This window comes from Sciurus carolinensis, chromosome 10 (assembly GCF_902686445.1).
Source record: "Sciurus carolinensis chromosome 10, mSciCar1.2, whole genome shotgun sequence".
NCBI classification, from domain to species: domain Eukaryota; kingdom Metazoa; phylum Chordata; class Mammalia; order Rodentia; family Sciuridae; genus Sciurus; species Sciurus carolinensis.
The window spans coordinates 48532416-48559353 of NC_062222.1; the positions used below are offsets into that span (position 1 = coordinate 48532416).

A 26938-nucleotide genomic window follows, 5' to 3' on the forward strand; every position below is an offset into this window, starting at 1 on the left:
AATCATCTGTATCTATATTAAGCTAAACATGAGTTCTTACTAATGTCTTCATCTTGAATACACTATTGGATTAAGTCATTTTAGTCTCCTCCCTACCTCGCTCATCTGTCAATTCTTATTCCAACAGTGAAAAACTTGACTTTCGCTAGGTGCTATTTGCTTAATTGTTTAATTCCATTATACATGTATAGCAGTATGAAAATTATTAAACTGTACTCCAGTAGAAAATCACTTTATCAACTAGAGTACAGTACTTATGTACAGTTCCTTTTGCTTTTAATCCCACAGACTCCACTCATTTCCACATTTACTAAGGCCAATACCCTTCCCCTTACTTCTTAGTGAGGTTGTAAGGAAAAGGAAGGGATGGAGGAATGATTTACACAATAAAAGATACTTAAATATATAGTATACTTCTTAAATTGATAAGACTTAATTGTACTACCTAGGGCACCTTTAAATGGTAGAACTAAAAATATAAAACAAGGAAATTATTACTATAAAAATAATCACATAAAAAGAAATTTTCAAAATAAAACAAACAAACAAAAATTCAAAAAACTTACACTACACTTGTAGGCAAAGATTGGTTTCTAGACTTGGGATGATTGGACACAGTACATAACAGTGATCTCTGAGAGATGGGAAACAGATAAAGTAAGCCCTATAATTGCCCCTGTTTACTTTTTGCAGAGAGTTTTCAGGCCACAGTGCAGGGAGGGGGAACCCAGGTGAAAATGAATATTACCTCTGGGCTAAAGAGATGGAGCAACAAGTGTAATAGACAGGAGGTGGCAGGGGCAGGGTGGTGCAGCGAGCATGCATCACACAGAGAGCTCTAGGGAATGTAGAAAGTACATCTGAACAAAAGCAAGCGAGGAAACTAATGTAGATCAGGGAAAATACTACCTAGAGGGAATGGAGGAGGAAGTGCCAGCAGAGAGTTTGTGTTTCCACCAAAGTGAGGAAATCTTGACATTGGTCAAAATACTCAATGAATGTTCTAAGTGGCGGGGAAAAATTAAGGATAGAATACTGCACTTCTACAAATAAAAATTTCCTCTGAACTTTTTTAAAGTAGCATTTCAGTAATAAAGATGAATTTTAAAGCATTTTAAAATAAGCTTAAACATGCATCAATTACTAAAATATTCAGAGGTAGAAGGGGAGGAAGGGGGTGACTATAGTGGGGAAAGCATACAAAATAGAGTCTGGGGACCAAGAAGGGGAGGTCTGGACCTTTTGATAAGGGAAGGGTGCTGGGTCCAGGTATGACAGAAGGAGCCTACTCCCAGGTTCATGCTAGAGGAAGAGAGGAGCTGGCCTGTGCACAGGCATCAGGCTACAGTGTGAGCTTCCTAAATGTGATGGGGACCAACAACAAGAAGGTGGGACAGGTAACAGCAGCAGAGGCCAGATCAGAGGTGGGCCTGGAGGGTCCCTGTGCCCTTTAAAATGATGAACGATAAACTGAGGAGTGCAGTGTCTGAAGATCACCCAAGCAGCATAGCATGAGGAATGGATTAGGTGGTGCTTCTGCCAACAGAATTGCCCCATGAAGCACTGACACCAAGACTGCAAGGGGATCCACTGGAGGTTTAGCTCATTCCCCAAATTTCGTTAAGAATTCTTCTTGGCCTGGAGATATAGCTCAGTTGGTAGAGTGCTTGCCTCACAAGTACAAGGCCCTGGGTTCAATCCCCAGCACCGCAAAAAAAAAGAAAAAAATTCTTCTTTTTGTGCTTTCCCCAAAAGCTGGTGACTCAGCGAAAACCCATTGATTGCCAACAATGTCGCTGCACAACGAAAGTTCTTAAAATTAACTTTTTTCTTCCTCTAGTTTATTTCACTTAAAATGATAGACTCCAGGTTCATCTATGTTGTCACAAATGACAGGATTTCCCTTTTGTTGAGACTGAAAAGTTTTCCACTCTACATACAACTGTATTTTCTTACCCATTCTTCTGATGAACACTTAGGCTAATTGCACATCATTTCTAATTTGAATAATGCTGCAGAAAGCTTGGGAGTGCAAGTATGGGTTTAACATACTGACTTCATTGCCATGGGTTGTAAGCACCAAAGTGGAGCTGCTGGAACACAGGTGTTTTAGTCAGCTTTTTTTTTTTTTTTAATAATAATTTTTTTAGATGTTGATGGACCTTTATTTTATTCATTTATTTATATGTGGTGCTGAGAATTGAACCGAGTACCTCACACATGCTAGGCGAGTGATCTACCACTGAGCCACACACAACCCCAGCCTCTAGTCAGTTTTGTTTGTTTGTTTTTTTTTTTTTGCCACTCCTTTGAACTTTTTGGTTACCTGTGTGCAAATAAAAAGAAAATTATTGTGAAAGCAGTGTTGAAAGAGTTTTTCAAGATGGATTTGGAAGGTCATTAGGAAGTAGGACTCATGCATGTCTTCAGATACTGCTGGGGATATGAACTTTGGTCCCCTTTACCCTTTGACTACAGGCATCTGGAAGGACCAGAATAACTTGACAATTATAGTGTGCCCAGTGGCTCAACATGCACATCAAGAGGTTATCGGACTCTTGCTTTATGGACATCTCCATTCAATTTATACATTCTTTTCTCTATATTTTATTCATCCGCTAGCCCCTGTTCCTTCTCAAAATTCAATAGCCCATAAGCTCTCACTTTCCCTGTCTTCCTTGTAACAACAGCTGGGGGTTCAAGAAAGTCTGAAGGAGACCTTTACTTTGAGCTTCCAGGTTCTTAGCTCCTTCACAGAAAAGATTTTAAGTACAAGTCAGGTCTTAATAGCAAAGAAGGAAGTTAATTACAGAAAGAAGGAATTCTCTCAGAGCAGAATTCAGGCAATCTCAAGAGTGAGAGGTGCCACCAGGGCTTGCTGAAGGTTAAGTTTTTATTAGAGTACTCAACTAGGTGGAATATATATGGGCTTCTCCTGTGGCTGGGAAATATTGAGAAAGAAAGATTGTGTTTCCCCATTAGGGGGTCTAGTCTGGTGTGTAGGTTTCAGCTTACATCAATGTCCTTGATGGTTGGGTGGTCCAATCAGGTTAGCCCTTATCCTTAACAGGTTAATGACTTTTTTCTATTGAGGTCTTGTTCTTATTTTACTAACATTCCAGAAAACTTATAAGGAACTGGAAAGTTACAAAGTAATTTACAGGATATTTAGTAAATCACTATATTCTATCCCTATTCTGTCCCTTAGACTCCTTCGTCTGGGTCACAAGTTATTTATGAGTTGATTATTCAATTGTTTATCAGGGATATTTTTCCTTTAGAGACTCAGTGTTCTCTCTGTATCCCTACATTTATATTTTACTTGGAAAATTGATTCAAAGCTATGTGAACCTGTGTCTTATTAAACTGCAATTCCCAAGACCACAAATAAAGTCCTTTTCACTTTTGCAGTTTTTTAGTTTGGATTAATTGACACCTGACATACATTTATTGCAGGGGAAGGAGGTTAAATGTTTAATTATTTTTCTTTATTTACCAGTTTTCAAGATGTTGTTTTGCCAGTGTCTTCCAAGGGCATAATAAGTTCTTAAATTATCATCTTTATGAATTCCCAGATTTAAACATCTTGTAGTTATCCCATTAATGGTCTAATTGCCACCTTTGACATGGGAAACTTCTTTAAGTTGATTTCTGAGTCCTTTTGACATACTTCCAGTGTTTTTGCTAGTTTTCCTATTTCTGGTCTGGCATGATATATCAGACTTGTTTGCATGACCCATGTCTGAAATCACAAATTTGATTTGACAGTATCAATGTAAACTTATACATTATACCTTAAAAAGTCTTCAACCAAGCGTAGAAATCAGGATCAACTCGCAAGCCATGAGCACTCCTAGAGCCTAGATTGTGATATCTAAGTACCATTTTCCTATAATAGGAACCAGAACTAAGTTGGGGAACTAACATTCCAAATGTAGCATGGTTTTCTCTTCTGAAGCTTGGGAGCCTCTTTTTAGCCAGTTCTTGTTATTGCCAGAATTCAGAATTATATTCAAATTCAGTTTGATATATGGACCTCATAAAAAGCATCTTCTAGTAAAAGCTAAAGAAAACCATTGACATTTTAAGAGGTAGAGTAACAAGACCAGATTTCCATTTCAGAAGTACCATCCTAAGAGCAGTATTAAGATTGGAGTAGGTGGCACAGAAATGAAGAGCAGTTGCACAGATAGGGCAGGTCCAGTGAAGGGACTTAGTGATGATTCAGTTTGGACATGGAGGTGCCTGATTTGAGACAGTAGCAGTGGGGTAAATAAATAGTGGGCTAATTTCTAATTTGCAGCAGCCACAAATAAAGTCCTTTTCACATTTGCAGTTTTTGAGTTTGGATTGATTGACCCCTGACATACAGTTATTGCAGGGGAAGGAGGTAAATGTTTAATTATTTTCCTTTATTTATCAGTTTTCAAGATGCTGGTTTGCCAGTGTCTTCCAAAGTTATAAGAAGTTCTTAAATTATCATCTTTATGAACCCCTAGATTTAAACATATTTGCTATGTTTAAACATATTTGATGTGTGTGTGTAAATTGGGTACACAGGGTGAGAACTGCAAATAACTCTCTTGGTACCAGGGGCAAGTTGTGGAAAAGTGAGCTCAGAGTTAGAGGGATGAATGGAAGAGTAGAGAACTGGTGGAGGAAACCACTTCCCAGCCCATCCTATGAACTAGTCTGGGAATAATTAGATAAATTAAAGATGACCTTCAGAGGTGGGCATTATACTCTGGGATATGAGGGGCCATGGAATTCAGTCCTCTAAGGATTTCCTAGTAATATAGATGCCCCTTTTAGACCAGGAAAGGGGCAAGAAGCATTGCACCCAAAATTTCTTTTATAAAGTGGGGTCTACAGTTGGGGTGGGAGGCATTTTACAAATAATCACTAATCCTGGCTGAGAAATTTATTATTCTTATTACTACTATTACTACTACTACTGGGGATGGAACCCAGGGGGCACTTAATCACTGAGTCACATCCCCAGCCCCCCTTTTAAGAAATATTTTTTTGTAGTTGTAGACGGACAGCATACCTTCATTATTTTTATTATTTTTTAAAAATATCTTGCTAAGGATGGAACCCACTGCCTCAGGTGTTCTGGGCAAGTGCTCTGCCACTGAGCTACAACCCCAGCAAACCCTGCCTATCCCCCACCCTTTTAAATTTTTTATTTTGAGACAGAGTCTTATTAAGTTGCTTAAAGCTTAGCTAAGTTGCTGAGGCTGGCTTTGAACTTGCAATCCTCCTTCCTCAGCCTCCTGAGTGTTGGGCTTACAGGCCTGCACCACTGCGTCCTGTGAGAAATTAACTACTGATATCAAAGAATGGGGCATTGGAATCAGACATAACTTTTCCATGTTCATATATGAATACATCACCAGTGAAACTCCACATCATGTACAACAATGGGATCCTAATTAGATTAAGTTATACTCCAGGTATGTCAAAATACACTCTATTGTCATGTATATCTTAAAAAAATATGGGGCATTGGCTTTTTCAAAAAGTTGCAAATTGAACAGATCTTTCCCTCTTTTATTGGTGCATTATAATTATAAATAACGGTGTGATTCATTGTCATTGAATAGAATTTTAAAGCAAAGCACACATGCAAGGAAATGAACTGTTCAGTAAATTAAATTTTCCCTTTGCAAGGCTGAAAATATTTTAAAAACACAGGATGACATGGGCGAGAGGCGCGACCCATAGGAAGTCACTGACCGGGCTAGTCCAAGAAAAGCTAACCCAGCAGGAGTTCAGGAAAGCGTCTTCCCCAACCCAGTCTCAACTGAGAAAGCCTGGGGCGAGGCAAGAAGCGCATCTTTGCTCTTCTTCAGAGGCCTGGCGGCAGACTTGGGAGACGCATTCCTACTCTGTGCGCATGCTCTCCACAGGGTGGACGGTGGGGTGAGGCCCAGAGGTTCCAGGACGACTTCTCAGGCCCCGCCCTTTTCTCTGGGTCAAGGAGGAGCATGGTGCGCGCTCGCGTGGGTGCGTGCGTGGAGCTCCGCCCCCAGCTCTCGCCTCAGGTTCACGCCCGCCCTTCGCCCCTCCCCACATACCTCTGCCCAGGACTCTTCACAGGCGCGGCACGCCGCGCAGTCCCGGGCTCCGAGCGGCAGCGCGTGCACACGTCAGCGCGCGCCCGCGCCGACGCAAGGAGGCCCCGCCTTGCCGCCCCGCCCCCGCCGGCCTGCCCTCCTGCTACCCTCCAGGCGCCGAGAACCCGGCTTCTGCGCGCGCTCCGCAGCCATGGAGATCCCCGGGAGTCTGTGCAAGAAAGTCAAGCTGAGCAATAACGCGCAGAACTGGGTGAGTGGGCTTAGAGGGCCAGAGGGCCAGGAGCAGATGCAGCTCTAGAGACCTCTGGCTGCTCATTCGGAGCCGCCACCTCCCTCCTGTCTCCTCTGCATCCTTCTAGGAGCGTGGGGGGATGGGGGTGGGGTAGGGACCCGGGCCGCGGCGCCTCGGGGCTGGGGTGTTTGGTGGCTGCGAGACGCAGAGGCACGGCGCAGGTAGGGGTCTTGGGCTGGTCGCTGCGGACGGTTGGATTCATTTCTGTGCGAAGAACGTCCCCTTCTCCGGGGCCCCGGCTCCGGGAAGGCATTGAGGACAGCCCTTCGCGACTGAGGCGGCGGCTGATAAAAGCTGGGACCCCGACGAGAGAGCTGCTTGCTTCCCCTGAGAGGCTTGAGGTCTGCAGAGGAGGCGGAGGCAGGCGTCTTGTGCGCCTTCCTGCGGTTTTTGGCTCAGGTTTAGGTCCATCTCCACGTCGTTCCAGTTCTGAGTTTCAGTGTGAAGGGAGAGTACCCAACAATGTGGCCATTCATTAATCGAAACTGCCCTGAACTGAGCTTCTTTGTGGCTCTGTTTTAAATAGGAATTCTGACAAAAAACAGTTTAATGTCTCGATTCCTGGTGACAGTTAGGTGTGGGAAGACTAATGGTTTATAACATTTAGCAACGATTGCCAGTTGGCCTTACTGGTCAGATGCTGTGTCCTCAGAAGTTTGTTTCCTTCCGTAATTATTCTTTGGTAAGACAGAGCTAATACTGTAAGCGCGGGGGATGGGGATGGTCCAACTTTGGAGTCTGGAAAGGCACTGGTTTTAAGTTGGATGGAAATTTTTATTTCACAGACTAACAGAATCATGAGGTTTAAATGCAGTCTTGCAAATCATCACTTGCCCTTGCTGAGTCAAAGGGGAAAAAAAGAAGCTATTTCAGGCGAATGTTCTTTCAAAGTCATTAATTTACCATATCTGTTGCTATGATCAAGGATTCTTGCAGGCTTTCTTTCTCCTTTTAACTCCTCCGGAAGGAAGATAAATAGTGGATTAGGACATTGGAAAGAGCACTAGACTCCTGGACTGGGCTCCAGTCCAGCTTTGCCACTGACTACCTGCGTAATCTTCAGGAAAGTTACTCTACCTTGAACCACAGCTGAGTTAAGGGTATAATAGTGTGTCCTTCACAAGATCGTTTGTATGAGCAAAGAAGATAATGAATTTGAAAGTACAGCAAAACTATGGCCTTGAAACTCAGACTGGGTTTTGCTTCTGTGACTTTGAGGTATTTCATAGTTAGGGAAATAAGGTTGGCTAAATTGGGGTTTTTACAGATAATTTCAGTTACACTGTTCATAACTCATTATTCCATTTGCTAAATTAATGTGTATCCTATGTACACATCTGTGCCAGACCTGGAGTTGAAGAAGGTGGAACTTAGTGGCTTTTGCACGGCGATGAATAGGTATTTATGAAAAACAGCGAGTGGCAAGACATGGAAGATTTATTGCAATTTAGAGGAGAAATTAGTTAGGCCTGAATGTTTTTGGGAGAGCTTATGGAGGAGCTCAGATTTCTGAGACACAGGGGAACTGTGTTAATAAGTGCTTAGACAGAAGAGACTTGTTTAATTACTATGGGAAGTTTTTGTTAGGAAGTGGAGATAAGATTAAATAGGTAGGGTGAGGCTGGGTTATTCAGTTGTAAATTTGGCTGCAAACTTAATACTTGATTCTGTGGGAGATTTTTTGTGTGTGTGTGGTGATTGATAATTGGACCCATGATGTCCTACCTGCTGGGCAAGTGCTCTACCACTGAGTTAACCCCAGCCTCTGTAGCTGATTTTTGATGAGACTAGAATTTTAAATTTTCTGATCCTTATAAGTCTTTTCTCTACCCAACAGAACACCCACTTCTCACATATATCTACTGATAGAGGCAAGTGTGAAGAAAACCACATACCTTTAACATTCTCATTACAGGATAAAATTGGTGATCCAGGAAGATGGATCTGCTGAAGAAATGTGTACACTGTTAGAACTTGGACATGAAAGTCTTGAAGTCCAGAAATGTTATGGGGAGGGTTAAATGAATTAATACATTTGAGGCATGTCTGGCACCTGAGCACTATTTAAGGTAATCTTTTTATTGTTCTAGATTCATCCAGTGTGAGCAAATGGAGGAAGGATGGGCTAAGGCGGCACTGTGAGGAGATTGTGCAGATGTATGAACTACTTTTGAGGAAGTGTAGGGAAGACCTGACTAAATTCAGTGGATGAAAAGAGAAGAAATATTAAGATGGTCCTGCAGTTTTGATCCAAGGAAGTGGGGAGAATGGTTGAAATGTTTTACTTAAATTAAGTCATTGAATTTTTGCAACATTTTCTGAGGGGAGGAGGCTATCATGAAACAGGGGTTAGATGCAGGGGCCCTGGAGCTAGCTGACTGAACTTGAATCTGGGCTCAGCTGTTTATTATCCACATGATCACATGCTTATTTGGACTGATCACTTGAATTCCCTATACCTGTGTCTGCTTATTTATAAAAGGGGAAATAGTAGCCTCACAGGGATATTGTGAAGCTAAAAGGAGTTAACTCTCACCCTTCTTGTCATAATCCTCTTTATTGCAATTAATTGATGAAAAAACTGAGGCATAGAGATGTAATAGTTACTTCGTGGATCCAGTTTTAAGCATGCTGCATTTGAGAGAGCTTGACTGGAGATAGTCTGTAGAGCATGTCCATCTAATAGAAATAGGAGCCACATAAGTAACTAAAATTTTTCTAGAACCCACATTAAAAAAGTAAAAAGAAACAGGTGAAATAAATTTCAGTAATATTTTATTTGGGCAAATATCCAAAATTCTATCACTTCAATGTAAATGTTTTTTTGCATAAATATAAGCTCAATAGTATTTGTAGTAAATATAAAGTTCTTACTTTTACCTTTGTTTGTACTTCCAAATTGAGAGTACATGTTACACTGACACACATTTCAGCTCATACTGGTTATATTTCAGCTACTCAGGAGGGACCTGGGCACCACAGTTGTAGAGATTGAGTTTGTAAAATAAAGATCTGATGGTTAGATTTGGATTAGAGAATAGAGAGAGTTGATGGGAGACCAAACACTAAGCTTTGGGTAATTTCTTCTGTTAAGGAGCAAGTAAAGGAAGTGAATTCTTGGAGAAAACAGGCAGGAGATAGGAAAATACAATGTCGTGGCACTGGGAAATGTTTCGTTTAGTTTTATAGAAAGATGTGTCTATGTATGTATAAGAATAGCAAAGCAAAATCAAGAGTCTCCTTGCTCTTGGAACCTCCTTTACCTTAGTTTGAAAAAACATCAGATGTAATGAATATCATTCTCTAATTGACTTCCAGTGGGACCAGTTTTCATCTGCCCTTAGTGATGTGTTATTTGGACTGAGAGAAATTTGGAGTATTCAGTTGAGACTCAGATGTCATTCACCCATTTTGTAGGATTATGTTGAGCTGAATCCCCTACTTGAACTAGCCTTAGGTGAAATTGTGTCCTACTTCCCACCTAAGAGTCTGAAACTCAGTATTTCAGAAGAATATATAATCTTACTCTGGTTGTTTTTCCATTAACACCCCTCCTTCCAGTTTCCATAGCATAGCCCAACTTTCCTTCCATACTTTACACCCACATGGTTTTATATTACCCTTCCTCTCCCTGGGATTCCCGTAACCCTTTATTTTCAGCTAAGAGCCTTGGGCTGTTATTACCTAACTGTATGAAATATGTGACCCATGACATTCACTTGCTCATGATCTGAATTGCTTGTGTACTCTCTGCTATTGTCACGTATGTGCGATCATATTTCACTATAGATATTTTATATCTATACTGACCTCTCCTGATCTAACAGGATGGGAATAAGGGGCAGGGTGTAGAGTAGTTAAGGTGCTTCTGATATTAAACATCCTTAGATAACTTTCATCTTAGCACAGTTTAAGTAAGGGAACAAAACTGCATATGTGATAGGATTCCAGTTAGTTTTGTCACTTAGGTAATACTGGGCATGTTCCCTTAAGCCCTCTTGTGTTTCAGTATCCTCACTGATAATGTCAGGGATTATACTTTATAGTGAGGCTAATCATGCATACCCCATAGGGATGCAGGGAGTTTTAATAAGTTAATATATTTAAAGCCCTATGTTTCCTGGCACATGAGTCACAAATTGTTATTATTCTTAAATCTTTAAATATTTAACCCTTGCTTTGTGTATTCTTTTGTTCCACATACTAGGGATACAGTGGTAGAAAGATTTAGAGAAGGTCCTGTTCTCATGGATATTGTATTCTGCTTGAGAGAAAGTTGATGAAACAAACAAATAAATAGAAGATAATTCTTCCTTTTACCCATTATATCTTTCCCAAAGATTTTGTCCCCTCATACTGTAAGATGCCCTTCATAGAAGGCCAGCAGCCCGTTCTGGAGTTTGGAGAAGACTGAAATGGTACAAAAATGAAACAAGACTGTAGAGGTGGAACACACAAAGACTTGGCCTGAATGTGGTTGGGTAGGTCTTACCCTAGAAGCCTGGGAAGTAATATTACAAAAATTGCCTAAAGGAAAGAAAAAGCTGAGATTCTACCAAGAATATACTTTTTTAAAATTCACTAATGCTATGGTCTGAATAAATGTCCCCCAGAGGCCCGTATGTTATAGGGTTGGTTCACCATCCTGTGTTACTAATGGGAGGTGATAGAACCTTTGGGATGTATGGTCTAGTGGGAGGAAATCAGATTATTGGGGGCTTGCCCTTTGTTTCAGTTAACTTTTTTGTCACTGAACCAAAAGACTTGACAAGAACAATGTAGGGGAAGTAAAATTTATTTTGACTCATGGTTTCAGAGGTCTCAGTCCATATCTGTTGGTCCATAGTGAAGCAGAACATCATGGTAGAGGGACATGGCCGAGGAAGGCACCTCAGGACTTGGTAACAGGAAGCATAGACCTCTGCTTACCAGTGATAAAATATAAACCCCAGAATATGCCCCTGGTGACCCATGTCCTCCAGCCACACCCTACCTACCTATAGTTACTACCCAGTTAATCCATATTAATGGATTAATCCTCTGATTTGGTTAATGCTTTCATAATCTAATCATTTCACTTCTGGTCCTTGAATTGGCTCACATATGAACTTTTGGGGACTACTCATATCTAAATCACAACACTCTTGAAGGAAATATTGGAATTCTGGTCTCTTCCCGTCTCTGCTTCCCAGCTGCCTTGATGTGATCAGTTTTTTCTATCACATACTCCTTGCCATGATGTGTACCTCCCTATAGGCCTAAAGGCAAAGGGGATCAACTGTGGTCTGAACTCAGAAAACATGAGTCAGAATATGCCTTTCCTCCTTTTAAGTTGATTATCTTGGGCATTTTATTACAGTAAAAGAAAACTTACTAACAACTAGTAGCAAGATGATAGCAAAGTATAGATTTTTGTTATTCAGTAAGGTAGCTACTGGCCACATATGGCAACTTAAATTTAATTAAAAAAAAAAAAAGTACAGAAAGAAAAAAATGGGTTCTTCAATTGCACTAACCATGTTTCAAGTATCATATATGTGGTTAATAGCCACAGGAATTGAACAGTGTATTATAGAATTTTTTTGATCACTTCAGATAGCTCTTTCTACTTACCTGTTTATTTATACATTTATGTATTTGTTCTCTTCCCAGGGCAAGGAATTTCCAAAGGTAGCAGCTATTTTGGAATCTTGGGCAGTTTGGTATTCCTGGTTTTTGGCAACTTACCTAGCAATAATATCTTCCCTTTACTGTAGTTGCTTCTTTGGTTTTGAAGTTGTCAGTAAGCTTCCCAGCCTGCCTCTATTGCATTTAATTTTTTTTCTTCATATTAGGGATTGAATCCAGTTTATCCCCTGTCCTTTCTTTTTTTTTTTTTAATTTTTTTATTTTGATACAAGGTCTAGCTAAGTTGCACAGACTGGCCTTGGACTTGGTAAACAACTGCCTCAGCCTCCTGAGGTGCTGGGATTATAGGTGTGTGCCAGTATGTTCACTTTGTTGCATTTAATTTTGAGGAGTGGTTCTCAACCAAGTGAGATTTTTGCCACCGTTAGGTGTGGTTGGCAGTTTTGGAGACAATTTTGGTTTGGTTTGTTGTGTGTAGGTAATGGTGTTTCTGGTATCTCTTAGAGGACATGGGTGCTGCTAAACATCCTGCAATGCATAAGACAAACCCACAGTATCAAATTTACTTGGTCCATAAAGTCATTCAATGCTGAAATTGGGTACCCTATTTAATTCTTTGCTTTGAGTTGAACAAGCAATAAAATTATTTAAATATGAAATGCAAAAGTTGTAAATGAAGAGAAAATCCTGTATCACCTGCATTTTTATGGTTGATATAGGGTTTTCTCTTACCAGCCTGAAAGTTACCATCTCTTAACCTGGGATGGATTAATTACCCTTAGTATACCAGTAAGAAGATAGGAAAGCTCCTTTCCTGAATTTTATTTTATTTTTTGCACTAGGGATTGAATCCGAGGATCCTCTATCACTGAGCTATATCCCCAACGCTTTTATTTTTTATTTTGAGACAGGACTTCACTAAGTTGCCGAGGCTAGCTTTGAATTTATGATCCTTTTGCCTCTGCCTTAAGAGAAACTGGGATTACAGGTGTGTGCCACCAGGCCTGGCTCCTTTGTTGTTTTGAAGTCATTACTAAATACAGGGTCTCACAATATGCATGAGGGTTTGGTTCTGGATATTCAAGTCCTTTCTATAACATGATGTAGTATTTGTCTATAACTTGATGCACATCCTCCCATATGGTTTAAGTCATTTCTGGATTACGTATTATTACAATGTAGATGTTGTGTTAATAGTTGTTATACAATATTGTTTGGGGAATATGGATGAGTAAAAAGTATACATGTTCGATAGACACATTTTTTTCTCTAAATATTATTGATTCATGTTTGCTTGAATCTACAGTTGTAGAACTGATGTATACAAAAGGCTGACTGTAAAATTAGTTCAAATAAAGAGAATGACTTTTTTTTAGTATTCACCTAAGTGGTAAAGAAAAAAAAATCACTAGTTCAAATGATAGGGAGTACTCTTACTGTAGGTATAGGGACTACTGCAATGTAGTTTTGCAATAGGGGAGAGAGATTAGACTCAACTCTAAATCAACAATGGAAAGTGGAAACATTTTTAAAAAATCATAAATATTTATATATAAAGGACTTAGAAATGGGAAAAATATTTGTACCTTCAAAATAATGATGTTAATAACTATAAAAGAAAATAAATAAAGGACTGTGAAATAAACAAGCTATTTGTAATACAAGGCCTGGAAAAGTGAGAATTTATAGTTACAAAGCAAGGTAGGGTAGTGGGTTTAAAATAAGTATGAGGAAACATCAGGAGTTAGGGAGAATTCTGGCTAAACAAGATTCTTTGTGGAGGCAGACCAGTGAGATCAATCATCCGGGGATTGGTGTGGGATTAGGAATTTGGCCAAATATGAAGTGGGGGATTCTTGCTAAAACTGGGTTCTGAAGACATGCCTAAGGAACAGGCCTAGCTGAAAAAGGCTCAGAGGAGCCTGACTAGAGTTTGGTTAAGGAGTGCATCCTTGTTAGTAGAAGTTATTTCTGTGACTTATTGTTTTCTAAGGACTCAGTGCTTTAACAAGGAAGTTTTAGCCGAGGAATAATAGTGGAAGTATTAGTGAATAGAAATCCAGTTCTAACTTTAGATGCATATAGCTATTGCTCAGGCTCTTTAATTCTCCTATTTTTTTTTTTTTTTTTTTAATGCTTGCATCTTGGGTTAGTCAGATCTTCATTGCTGTGACCAAAATACCAAACAAGAACAACTTAGAGGAGTGAAGGTTTATTTCGACTTATGGTTTCAAAGGTTCAGTCCGTTGTTAGCTGATTCCATTGCACTTAGCCTGAGGTGAGGCAGAGCATCATGGAGGAGAGCTGCTCCACTCTTGGTGGCCAGGAAGCAGAGGGGCCACAGGGAAGATGAACCCTTCCACAACACACTCCCAGTGACCCACATCTTCCAGTCATAGCCCAACTGCCCACATTATCACACATTTAAATTAGGATGGACTGATTAGGTTATGACTCACAATCCAGTCATTGCCCTTCTGAATATTTCTTCATTAACACAGGAGCTTTTGGAGACATCTCATATCCAAACCATAGCATATTCTTTTCCTGTCTTTGGGTCATATGTTTAAGAGTACAATTTAGTGGTTTTTAGTATATCCAGAGTTGTACAGAAAACACCAGTATCTAATTTTAGAACACCTTCTTTTGCCCTGTACTATTCATTGTCATTCCCCATCTTCTCCCTCCACCCCATCTCAGGCAACCAGTAATATACTTTTTCTCTATGGATTTTGCTATTGATTGTGGACTTTGCCGTAAATGGAATTATAGAATACACATATTTTGTCCCTGACTTTCACTTGGGGTCATGTTTTCAAGGTTCATCTATGTTATAGCTTATATCAATACTTCATTCTTTTATATGATCAAATAATATTCTTTTACAGATTTACTACATTTTGTTTATTCATTTATCAGTCAATGGACATTTGTTTTTTTTCCTACTCTTTGGCTGTTATGAATAATGCTATGAATGTTATGAATAATGTTATGAATAATAAATAACTGTGTATAAGTTTTTGTGTGTACTCCCATATGGTTTTAGTGGTCAATTTCTATCTCTGAAGTGGGCGTCAGTGTGTTTTTGGCTGCCCAGCTCCGAAATTCCTTTTTATTAGGAATGCCTCACCATGTCATGGTGGGGGACATGGTCTGCTACATATGACCATTCCTTTATTTACTTGGATCTAATCAGTCTCCTTCCCGGAAATGTTTTTGTTTGGTTTATTCTCAGTGCTAGATGGAACCAATTAATAAATAATGAATGAACAGTTAGTTGTAGACCTACATGTCTTACAGAAATATTTAGGGCCAGGATTCCCAGCTGAGGTCATCCAGGGACCCTCCTGTTGAAGGTTTGATATTAGAGAAATCCACTGAATAAATTTTTGAGAGTCCTTTAATCTTTAAAATAGAATAGTTGGAGAACCATAATGTGTATGCAGAGCATGCATGCATGGCAGTTGATGGTAATTAGATAAGCATGCCGTTACTTAATTCTGATTGAGTAGCTGTGGGAGAGGTCTCGAGATTCACTTATTAACAAGCAACTAGGTCATGCCATTGTTGTTGTATGACATATTTTGTAGTAGTAAGTTTTTAGTAATAGCCTTTTCAAGTTGTTTTCTGAACTCAGGAATTTATGTTCTTCACTTTTGCCATTTGTATTTGATTTGTTAGTGTTCAAAAGATTAAATTCAATGTTCAGGAACTCTGAACTAAAGGTTTCATATGGTGCTCTACAATCTCCATTTTATCCATGTTACCATTGCTTTATTTTTTTCTACATTATGTTTTAGGACATAAATGTGCATGCTACCATTTCAGGGATTTCTCCCTGGAGGAATATGCTGTTTAGCAGTCAGTTTAAGGTGAGTGGTGGAATGGGTGAAAGGTGTCTGAAAGTCCAGAATTTAGATTCCTATTTGTTATATGCTCTGTGCCTTTACAAATTTCACTAAAAAATGCACAGTTCTTTACAAACTCATAATAAACTCACAAAATGGAAGTTCTCTAAGTGACATCACAGGAGACTTTAATTTGCCATAGAGAGAAGTGGATAAAATAACAAAGCAGCCCATGTGGATGGAAATGAAGGGGAGTCAGAAAAGGACCAAGGGCTACTGGTGTGGGTGGTGAGGACAAAAGTTGACAGAATGTTTAGAAAATGATGACCAGAAATACCATAGTTCATGTGATGTTAGCCTAGTGACAGAATTGATTCCCCAATGTGAAGTATCAAATGAGTTGTCCCAGTTCTGAAGAGTGAAGTTTTCCTAATGTCAGTTATTATTCCCTGTGCAAGTCACCCAGAACACACCAGACTTTAAAAAGATGCCTTATGTCTAACTTTTGCCACATACTGACTAGGATCAAGAAAGGAACTTGGGCATTATGTAAAATACCAAGAATTGTTCTGATAGTCCTTGACCTAGCCTCTCAAGTAAAAAGTGTGTATGCACAAAAAGATACTTGGAAGTGTTTTAAATGTTCCATAAATAACAAACAAATGATATGGGCAGTAGTGTGAAGGAATGGCCTGGGATGTGTACTTCCCCCAAGCCACATATATATTTCTATGAAATTCAAGTCTCTTAGGTAAGAAATGATAAGTCTGATTGCTCTCCTGTAGATGGAAACCAGGTCATTGGGTTGAGATCAGAAATTTAGAGTTGGAAGGAAATGACTCAGTCTTGACCCTTTATAAATCACTGGTGTCTTCAGCAGAATTAGAGGAAGGGTTTAGCTGGAGTGAATGCAGGTGGAAAAGAAAGGGGAACTAAAAGGATTGCATAGAAGACTTTTTTAGAGCTAAAAATCAGGCATAAGCCTACCACCTTGCAATTCTGGTAGTTTTAAAAAGTATACTTTTTCCTAATCCTCAAAAACTGGGAAATAGGAGAATGTGGCAAACTTATTTTTAAAGTTTTATTTTTAATTGACATACAGTATTCTTATTTATTGGGTTCAGTATGATAATTTGATACATATATACAAATATTATTGTTTGTGTTGGGAACCTTCAAACTCTTCCCCTTTATTTATTTTGAAATGTATAATTACCCTACTATACTATAGAACATTAGTACTATTCACCTCTATTTCCAAACTATATTTTGGTGCTCATTTTCCACCATGTCTTTATCTTTCCTCTCTTCTCCTCTCCCTAGTGTCTAGTGACCTTTATTCTATTTTTATGTTATTAACTTGTTTTTAGCTTCCACAGATGAGTGAGAACATGTAGTACTTGTCTTTCTCGGCCTGGCTTGTTTCATTTAATATAATGTCCTCCATTTTCATCCATGTAGCTGCAAATGACAGACTTGTATCCTTTTTATGGCTGAGTAATATTCCATCATGTATGGAGATTACATTGACTAGTTTACTCTGGGTACTATGGACCTTTTAACACTATTAATTCTTCTAATCCGTGAACAAGGAGTGTCTTTCCATTTAAAAATTTTTCTTCTAAAATTTTTTTAATCATCATTTTTATAGTTTTCATTGTAGGCCTCTTTTACTTTGGGTAACTGCATTTAAAAGCATTTTATGTTTTTGTGGATATTATGAATGGGATTTAAAAGAAATTCTTTTTCAGCCAATTATTGGTATATAAAAATGCCCTTTTTTACTTTGTTTTTGTATGTTGACTATGTATCCTGCAACTTTGCTGAATTCAAATATCAGTTCCAACAGGTTTTTTGGTGGAGGCGTCAGGGTTTTCTTCATAGAGGATCTTATCATCTGCAAATAGGAGTAATTTGACTTCTTCCTTTCTAGTTTCGATGCCCTTTCTTTCTCTTGCCTAATTGCTCTGCCTAAAATTTCTAGTACGGTTACATTGGAGTGGTAAAAATGGACATCCTATTCCAGGTCTTAGAGGAAATACTTTCAAGCTTTTCCCCATTTAGCGTGATGTTGGCTGTGGGTTTGTCATATGTAACCTTTATTATGTTGAGGTATGTTTCTTCTGTTCCTAATTTTTTGAGGATTTTTATCATGAAAAGATACTGAATTTCATTGAATGCTTTTTCTGCATCTTTGTGATGATTATGTGATTTCTGTCCTTCATTCTGTTGATGTGCTGTATTCTGTTTGTTGATTTGCATATTTTGAACCATTCTGCATTACTGGGATAGATCCCATTTGATCATGATGTGTAATCTTTTTGATGGGCTGTTGGATTTGATTTGCTACTATTTGTTGAGAATTTTTGCATCTTTATTAGGGATATTGGTGTGTAGTTTTCTTTTATTGTATCTTTGTGTGGTTTTGGTATCCTAGCCTCATGGGGTGAATTTGGGGAGTTCTCTCCTTTTCAGTGTTTTGATTAGATTGTGAAGAATTGGTATTAGCTCTTCATCAGGTGTTTTATAGAAGTCAGCAGTGAAGCCTTCAGATCCTGGGCTTTTCTTTGTTGGGGAACTTTTTATTATTGATTCAATTTCATAACTTGATGTTGGTCTGTTTAGTTTTTTTTGTGCCTTTGTGTTTTACTTTTGATAGGTCCATGTGTCCAGAAATTTAACCATGTCTTCTAGGTTTCCCTATTTGTTTACCTATAGTTGTTTATACTATCCCTATTGATCCTTTATGTTTCTGTGGTATCAGTAGTAGTGTTTCCTTTTCATCTCTTGTTTTCATTATTTGGGTCTTCTCCATTTTTTTTTCCTTTTTGTTTTTGGTTAGCTTGGTTAATGTTTGTTGATATTGTTCATTTAAAAAAAACATTTTTTTTTCTTTTTTAGCCTATTTCGTTTATTTGTATTCTGCTCTTTTTATTTTCTTCTACTAATTTTGAGCTTGATTTGTTCTTGCTTTCTAGTTTCCTGAGCTGCATTCTTTGTTTGGAATCTGTTTTCATGATGTAGTCACTTAGTACTATCTGCTTCCCCCTTAGTTCTGCTTTTGTTGTATCCCATAGGTCTGGAATGTTGTATTTCCATTTTCATTTGTTTCAAGAAAAATTTTAAATTTTCCTTTAGTTTTCTTCATTGCTCCATTGGTTATGTAAGAATCTGTTTAGTTTCCATGTGTTTGTACAACTTCTCAAGTTTCTCTTGTTGATTTCTGGTTTTATTCCATTGCGTTCAGAGAAGACATCATTTTAATTATTTTTCTTTTCTTTTTTTTTCTGCTTGGAATATCTTTCTTCCAGTCCTTTGTTTTTACTTAATGTGTTGTTTTCACTTATGAATTTTGAGTTTTCTATAGATAGCATATTCTTGGGTCTTGGCTTTGTATCCATTTAGCTATTCTATATCATTTTGTTAGGAGATTGAATCTGTTTCAGGTTTGTTATTGATAAGTAAGATTTCTTCCTGTCATTTTGTTAAATTTTTCTGTTTTGAGTTCTTTGTTCCTTTCTGCCTCTCTTATTTAATTTTGCGATTTGTTGTTTTCTGTAGTTATAAAGTTTGTTTTTTTTCCTCTTTCCTTTTTGTGTCTACTTTACCAGTGAGTTGGATTCTTTTACATGTTTTCATGATGGTATTTACCACTTCCTGATGTGGGACTTGTGGGACTTGAACCATTCATTTCTCACTGGACTGCTTTAGTGGTGATGAATTCCCTCAGAGTTGGTTTGTTTTGGAAAGTCTTTGTTTTACCTTAATTTCCAACGGATAGCTTTGCTGAGTATAATATTCTTGGTTGGCAGTTTTTTTTTTTTTTTTCCTTTTTCTTTCAGAGCCTTGAATATGTTATCCCATTTCTTCCTAGCTTATAAGGATTCTGCTGAGAAGTCTGCTGTTGGTGTAATGTGGGTTCCCTAAATGTGACTTTGCTTTTCCCTTCGTATTTTTAGGTTCTCTCTTTGTCAGATTATTTGACAATTTGATATAATATGTCATGGAGGGCCTTTTTGGTCAAATCTCTAGGGAGTCATTGAGCCTTCTGGACCTGAATGTTCATTTCTTTTCCAAGATTTGGGAGGTTTTCAGCTATTACTTTTTAAATAGAATTTCTTTGCCTTTCCCCTTCTTTTCCTTTTTGAATACCCATAATGCCAATATTTGTTTGCTTTATGTTGTCTCTTAAGTCTTATAGACTTTTTCACTCTTTTTGTTTTTCCCTTTATTTATTCTGACTTGCTTGCTTCAAAACACCCATCTTCAAGTTCAAAATTCTTTTTTCTGCTTAGTCTAGTCTATTGTTGAAGATCTCAGTTGTATTTTTTCTTTGAATTATTCAGGTCAAAGATTATTTCTTTTTCATATCTGTTGAATTCCTCATCTAGATCATGTATTGTTTTCCTTCTTTTGTTTGATTTTTCTATTTATGTTTCACTGAGTTTTCTTAGGATCATTATTTTGAATTCCTTTTTATGCATTTTGTAGATTTCCTTTACTTCAGAATTTGCTTCTGGGGATTTATGGTGTTCTTTTGTATGTATTTCATACTTCCTTGATTTTTCATGATTTTGTGTCCTTACATTGATGTCTGTGCTTCTGGTACAATAATCTGCTGATCTTATGGATTATCTTGTACGGAATGACTTTCTTGTAGATAAGTTATATATAGGTGTATAAGTTGTGTACAGGTTGCTTTGGTTTTGGTCCTGAGTGAGCCCAGAGATGTGATCTCCATATGAATTCTTCAGCTCTAATCTGCCTTAGCAGTGGAGGTATCCTAATTGTTTAGACTTCAGATGTTCATGGAGGTGGTATTGTGAGTTTTCAGTGTATGGGAGGTGGTCTGGTATATGACTTCAAAATTAAGGTAGTGTAGTGCTGAATGCTGATTGCTCCTGTGCCTGATACTGACAGTAGCAATGCTGGGCATATGGACCATAGGGGACATGTCTTCAGGCTTTGCAGGATTGGACGCCACTGGCACTGGGGTCCTCCAGCAATGGGAGTTATGGAACCAGGGATTTGAACCATGGGAGGTGTGTCCTCAAGTCCTGCAGTGATGAGCACTGGTGGCAGCAGTGGAAGTATTTGGGGCATAGGCCCCAGGCCCTTGGTTCTTCAGGTCTTGGGGGGTGGTAATCCTTGCTGTGGTGGGTCACCTGTCCTCTGTAGTGCAGGGCATTGTGTGGGCTTGAGTTCTGGGGTCACAAATACACAACTGAGTCTAACTGGGTTCATGAGGTAGCGTGGAGTGAGTGTGGGGCTCAAGGGATAGAGGCTTCTTTCCCCTAGGGCAGCATGGATTCTTAACTCTTGAGACTGTTCTCAAGATGGCATTGGACTAGAGTAGCTCTGGAGGTTGGAAGTTGAGAGAAAATATGAGTTCCTTTTTCAAAGCAGAGTTACCATGTGGACTTCAGTCAGCTCTCTAGCTGGTCTCCAGGCTTCTGGTGACTTGAACTTTTGTGCCTTATTGTCAGCATATGTGGTGGTGGGGTCTGCTTGGACTCTTTCATTCACCTGTTTCCCTGCAGTGGGGAGATCACCCAGCTAAGGAGCTAATATTGCCTTATGCTTTGTTCTGTCTGTATCTTACCATCTAGGTCTCCATGTCTTACAGAGATCCCATCTCTCCCTTGTTGAGATCCAGTGCTCTCCTTCAGCTACTTCATCTTGAAAGGCAGCTATTTATTTGTTTTGGTTCTCATTTTGGTTCTTCTTTGTGGATGAAGTGAATGTGGGGCACCTCTGTTTGGCCATCTTGGAATCCTCCAGATTCAGGTTAATTTTTAAATTTTTGGTCCTGGGGCTTGAACTCAGGGACATTTTACCACTGAGCCAAATCCCCAGCCCTTTTTATTTGAGTAGTTTAGGGTCTTGATAAATTGCTGAGCATGACCTTAAACTTGCAATCCTACTGCTTCAGCCTCCTGTGTTGCTGGGATTATAGGCATGTGCCATCACACCCAGTTGCAGGTTTTTTTTTTTTCTTGTGCTGGGGATTGAACCCAGAGCCGTGTGCTTGCAAGGCAAGCATTCTACCAACTGAGCTACATCACCAGCCCTGCAGATTCATTTTTAAATGTGCGAAACACTAAATATAAATACCCGCCCCCCACCACCCAATACCTCGATTTTGTTGCCAACATCGTATTTTTCAATGTAGTAGGCATGAAAATCTCAGGGTGCGTTCTTTTTAGTGATTAAACCACTTGTCTTGTATTTTCTCTCATCCATAACCTCAGTAGTTTATAGCTTGTCAGGTAATTTTTATCCATTCTAGCTCAATTTAATAAGAAAGGCATAAGATATTTTATAAGACCAAAACAAATTATAATTCATTAGATACAGGTTTCTTCTTGCCCAAGAGCAAAGTAACTTGGAAACATCCCAAAACAAAATGAGCAACCAAACAGGTTCTATAGGTGTTGACAGCATAACTTGTCTAGCACTCTCCTCATCACTCTTCCAGCAGAGTCCTAGCTCCCTTCTCCTTCTTAGCCAGCTTGGCTTTGCTAAAGCTAGAGGGGTGCTGTTTCTTGCCAAGAGATGCAGATGTCTGTGTCTGAAACCCAAGTTTTTGTTTAAATTCATGGAATTGCATAGCTTGTGGGTTTTGTTTTCTTAGTCAATTTATTTAAATGGGTCCATTTTTCCATATTACATTTTTTTCATCAGTAACTTTTAAGGACACAAAGTACAATTTTATTGGAAATATATGATAATGAGAAGATTAGTGAAGAGAGGGTATAGATTTTGTGATGTACCTACTAAAAAAATTATCAAACTATCCCTTTGACCCTAGAGAATTTTCCACTCTATGATAGTAAACCATATTAAGATTCATATGGCCAGGAGATGTTTCTTCCCTGTACAGGATTATGGAGGGGAAAGTGGAAAAGGTTTTAGTTAACTTTTTCATCACTGTGACCAAAAGATCTGACGAGAACAATTTAAGAGGAGGAAAAGTTTATTTGGGCTCCTGGTATCAGTGGTCTTAGTCCGTAGATGGCCGTCTCCATTAAGACGGGGCAGGACATCATGGTGGAAGAGTGGAGTAGGAAAGTAGCTCAGAACATGGCCATCAGGAAGCAAAGAGAGAGAGAGACTGTGCTGGCCAGGGGCAAAAATGTAAACCCCAAAGGCACACCTCCAGTGACCCATCTCCTTCAGCCATACCCTACCTGCCTATAGTCACCACCCAGTGACATTAATTCACATTCAAGTTCTGTAACCTAATCATTTCACCTCTAAACTTTCTTCATTATTTCACACATGAGCTTTTAAGGGGAAACACATATTAAAACCATAACAGAAAAGAAATCCTTAAACCTCAGGCACCTTCACAGGTAGACTAGTTTTAGAATAGAATATGTGTGGAAGTTTAAGATCCGGGTGGAAATTAATTCCTTTAAGAAAAATATCTGATTCTTGGTGGATATCAACAAGATGGCACAGTAGGAGTTTCCAGAGCTTGTCCCTTCACAGAAATGTGAACTGAACAACTATCCTCACACAAAAATTCCTTTCCAAGAGTTAAAGAAACCAGGTGAGATATTTTAGCACCTTGTTGTGCACAGAAATAAGAAAAGGTAGGAGGGACAATTTTTACATTATCTATTTCACCCCTTCCCCAAGTCCCAGCGGCACTGCTTGGGGAGACGGTTACCTTCTACTTGGGACAAGGAGAGGGAATTGAGCATCACACTTTGCCTGAGACTCTTACACTGTACCCATTCCAGTAAAACCCAGCACTGGGTAGATTTGTATGGCTTCAGACTCCAGGTTAGTACTTGCAGATAACCTCAAGTGTGTCCTGGTGCCTGGCAGCATCCTGAAACCCTAGGTCCAGGCACATCACATTGCCAGACTGACTATAGCAGCTTCAGACTCTGGACCAGCTTCAGCACTGGGCCACCCTCCATTGACTCAGATATCAAATTGGTCCCAGCAGTCTTGGGTCTGGACCACTTCCTAGTACCAAGCTGTCCACTTGTAGTTCTAGGCTGGTACATGTAAATACAGGCTTCTAGTTCATTAAGCTCCAGCACCTACCAAGGTTTTAGACCAGGCCAGGCTTCAGGTTGGCCACACTCTCTAGGTTGTCCTTTGCAGCCCCAAACTCCAACAGACCCAGGATCCTGCTTACTTAACAGACCCTGATGTCATCCATCTGCTGTCGATAGAGGCTTCAAGCCAGTTCCTGTGTGCCCAAGCTCAGGTCCATCTTATCACCTGGTCAGCCCTTGTGGTCTCAAGCTCATGGACTGTCCTGGTGCCAGGTCAACTCCTTTAGACCCAGGCTCAGACAGACTCCTGTGCATTCAGGCTCCAGGCCTAAACCTCTGGACCTATATTCCAAGTTTTCCCCACTGCTGATCCAGCTTCTGTCCAAGATCTTAAGCAGCAAGCCTACCCATGGCCAACACCAAATGACTTGCCCAGAATCTCTGAACAGACTGACAGGTGAAGGGCTTTCCCAGAAAAACCGGTTTGCAGAGAATGGAATAAATCCTTACTTTTCATGTGCAGATAGCAATGTAAGGCAAGGAGAAATCTGTAGATCGGAGACCTAAACACCACCAAAAGAACACAGTACTCTTCCAGTAGCTTATTCAAAAGAAATGGAGATATATGAACTACCCAAAGAAGAATTAAAAATAATGTTTTAAGAAAACAACTCAAGAAAATACAGAGAAACAGTTAAATAAAATAAGTAAACAGCAAACAGGAAAAATGATCAATTTAAGGAAGTGATTGAGATTTTTTAAAAAATCCAATTCTGGAGCTAAAAATGTAATGAGTGAAATGCAAAATGCAATAGCAACAGCAGACTTGATCGGGCAGAAGGAAGAATTGATAAACTTGACAGATTATTTGAAAATACACAGAAGAGGGGAAAAATAGGAATGAAAAAGAATGGAGATTTCTCAACCCAGACCCTTGAGGGTAGGAGGTCATGGAATAATGTATACCAAGCTCCACAAGAAAGTGGATGCCAACCAAGAGTACGATACCTTGCAAAATTAAGCTTTGGATTTGAAGATGAAATAAAAACCTTCCATGATAAAAGTTATAAAATTCAGTTAGACAACTTGTACTACAGAACATGCTCAGCAAAACATTTCATGAAATAGAAATGAAAAATAAAAGTGAAAACCAGCAAAGGAGGAACTACACTAAAGGAATAGTCAAACCAAAGAAGAAACTCATTCAAATTAAAAACCAGAAATAAAATGATAGGGATAAAATTCATTTCTCAATAACATTGAATGTCAATGGCTTAAACTTATCAAAGCATGTAGATTGGCAGATTAGGTTAAAACAAGCCCCAACAATATGCTGTTTCCAAGAGACTCACCTCATAGGCAAAGACATCCACTGACTGAAGGTAAAAGGATGGTAAAAAACATCATTCACGTGGATCTCGTAAACAAGCAGGGGTGTCTGTTCTCATTGGTTAAAGTGGACTTCAAGCCAGAGTTAATCAGAGGCACCAAGAAGGCCATTTTATACTGCTTAAGGGAAGACTATATCAACAAGACGTAACAATTGTAAATATTTATACCCCAAGTAATAGAGTACCTACATATATCAAACAAACCCTTTACAATTTCAAGAATCAACTAGACCACAACATAATAATACTGGGTGACTTTAACATGCTTCTCTCACCACTTGATAGGTCTTCTAAAGAGAAACTTTAAAGCTACAGAACTAAAAATTATAATTAATAATTTAGACTTAACAGACATATAGAATATTTCATCTATCAATAATTGAATACACTTTCTTCTCAGCGTGCATGGATCCTTCTCTAAAATAGACCATATCCTAGGCACAAAGCAACTCTTAGCAAATACAAAAATTAGAGATAATTTCTTGCATTCTATCAGATCATAATGGAATAAAATTAGAAAGCAACAACAAAATAAAAAGTAGAAGCTACTCTAACACCTGGAGTCTAAGTAATACACAATTGACTGACCAATGGATAGCTGAAGAAATCAGGAATGAAATTTAAAAATACTTAAATGAGAATAGTAATACAACACACAAAATCTGTGGGACACTGTGAAGGCAATTTTAAGCGAAAAGTTCATTGCGTTGAGTGCATTCTTTAAAAGAATAGAAAGTAAGCATAAATAACCTAACTTTACATGTCAATGCCCTAGAAAAAGAAGAACAAATCAACACCAAAAGCAGTAGAAAGCAGGAAATAATTAAAATCAGAGCTGAAATTAATGAAACAAACAAAAAAATTAAAAAAATAGATGAAACAAAAAGTTGGTTACTTGAAAAAATAAAATTGACAAACCCTCAGCCAAACTAACCAAAGAAAAATAGAAATGTCAAATTACTGAAATTTGAGATCAAAAAGGAAATATCACCAAAGACACCACTCAAATACAGAAGATAATCAGAAACTACTTTGAAAATCTATACTCCACTAAAATAGAAAATCATGAAGACACCAACAGATTTCTAGAGACCTATGACCTACCCACATTGAATTAGGGGGTCATAGAAAATTTAAATAGATAAATTTTAAGTAATGAAATTGAGGGAACCATCAAAAGCCCACCATCAAAGTAAAGTCCAGGACCAGATAGAGTCTCAACCAAGTTCTACAAGACCTTCACCAAGACTCCTCAAATTATTCCATGAAATAGAAGAGGAACTCTTTTGAACTTATTCTATGAAGCTACTATCACTCTGATACTAAAACCAGACAAAAACACATCAAGGAAAGAAAACTTCAGACCAATATCCCTGATAAACACAGATGCAAAAATTTGTAATAAAATACTGGCAAATCACATACAAAAATATATTAAAAAGATAGTGTACGATGATCAAGTGGGATTCATCCCAGGGATGCATGGTTGTTTCAACATACAGAAATCAATAAATGTAATTCATCACATGAATAGACTTAGGGACAAGAATCACATGATATCTCAATAGATGCAGAAAAAAAATTGAAAATATTAAGCATTCTTTCATGCTCAAAACACTGGAAAAAGTAGGGATGGTAGGAACACACCTCAACATTATAAAATGGAGAAAACTTGAAAGCACTT

The 26938-nt window shown here is 38.6% G+C and overlaps 1 protein-coding gene across 2 annotated transcripts in view; it reads left to right on the forward strand.

The window, feature by feature from the left end:
• The first annotated feature begins 6179 nt into the window (after nucleotides 1-6179).
• The window catches only part of Papss1 (3'-phosphoadenosine 5'-phosphosulfate synthase 1), a 133253-nt gene continuing 112494 nt past the window's right edge, over nucleotides 6180-26938 (forward strand). For both annotated transcript variants that reach the window (XM_047567035.1, XM_047567037.1), the window contains exon 1: nucleotides 6180-6330. In XM_047567035.1, coding sequence (XP_047422991.1) covers nucleotides 6271-6330 — 60 coding nt within the window. In that variant the 5' untranslated portion in view covers nucleotides 6180-6270. The remainder of the gene's footprint in view (nucleotides 6331-26938) is intronic.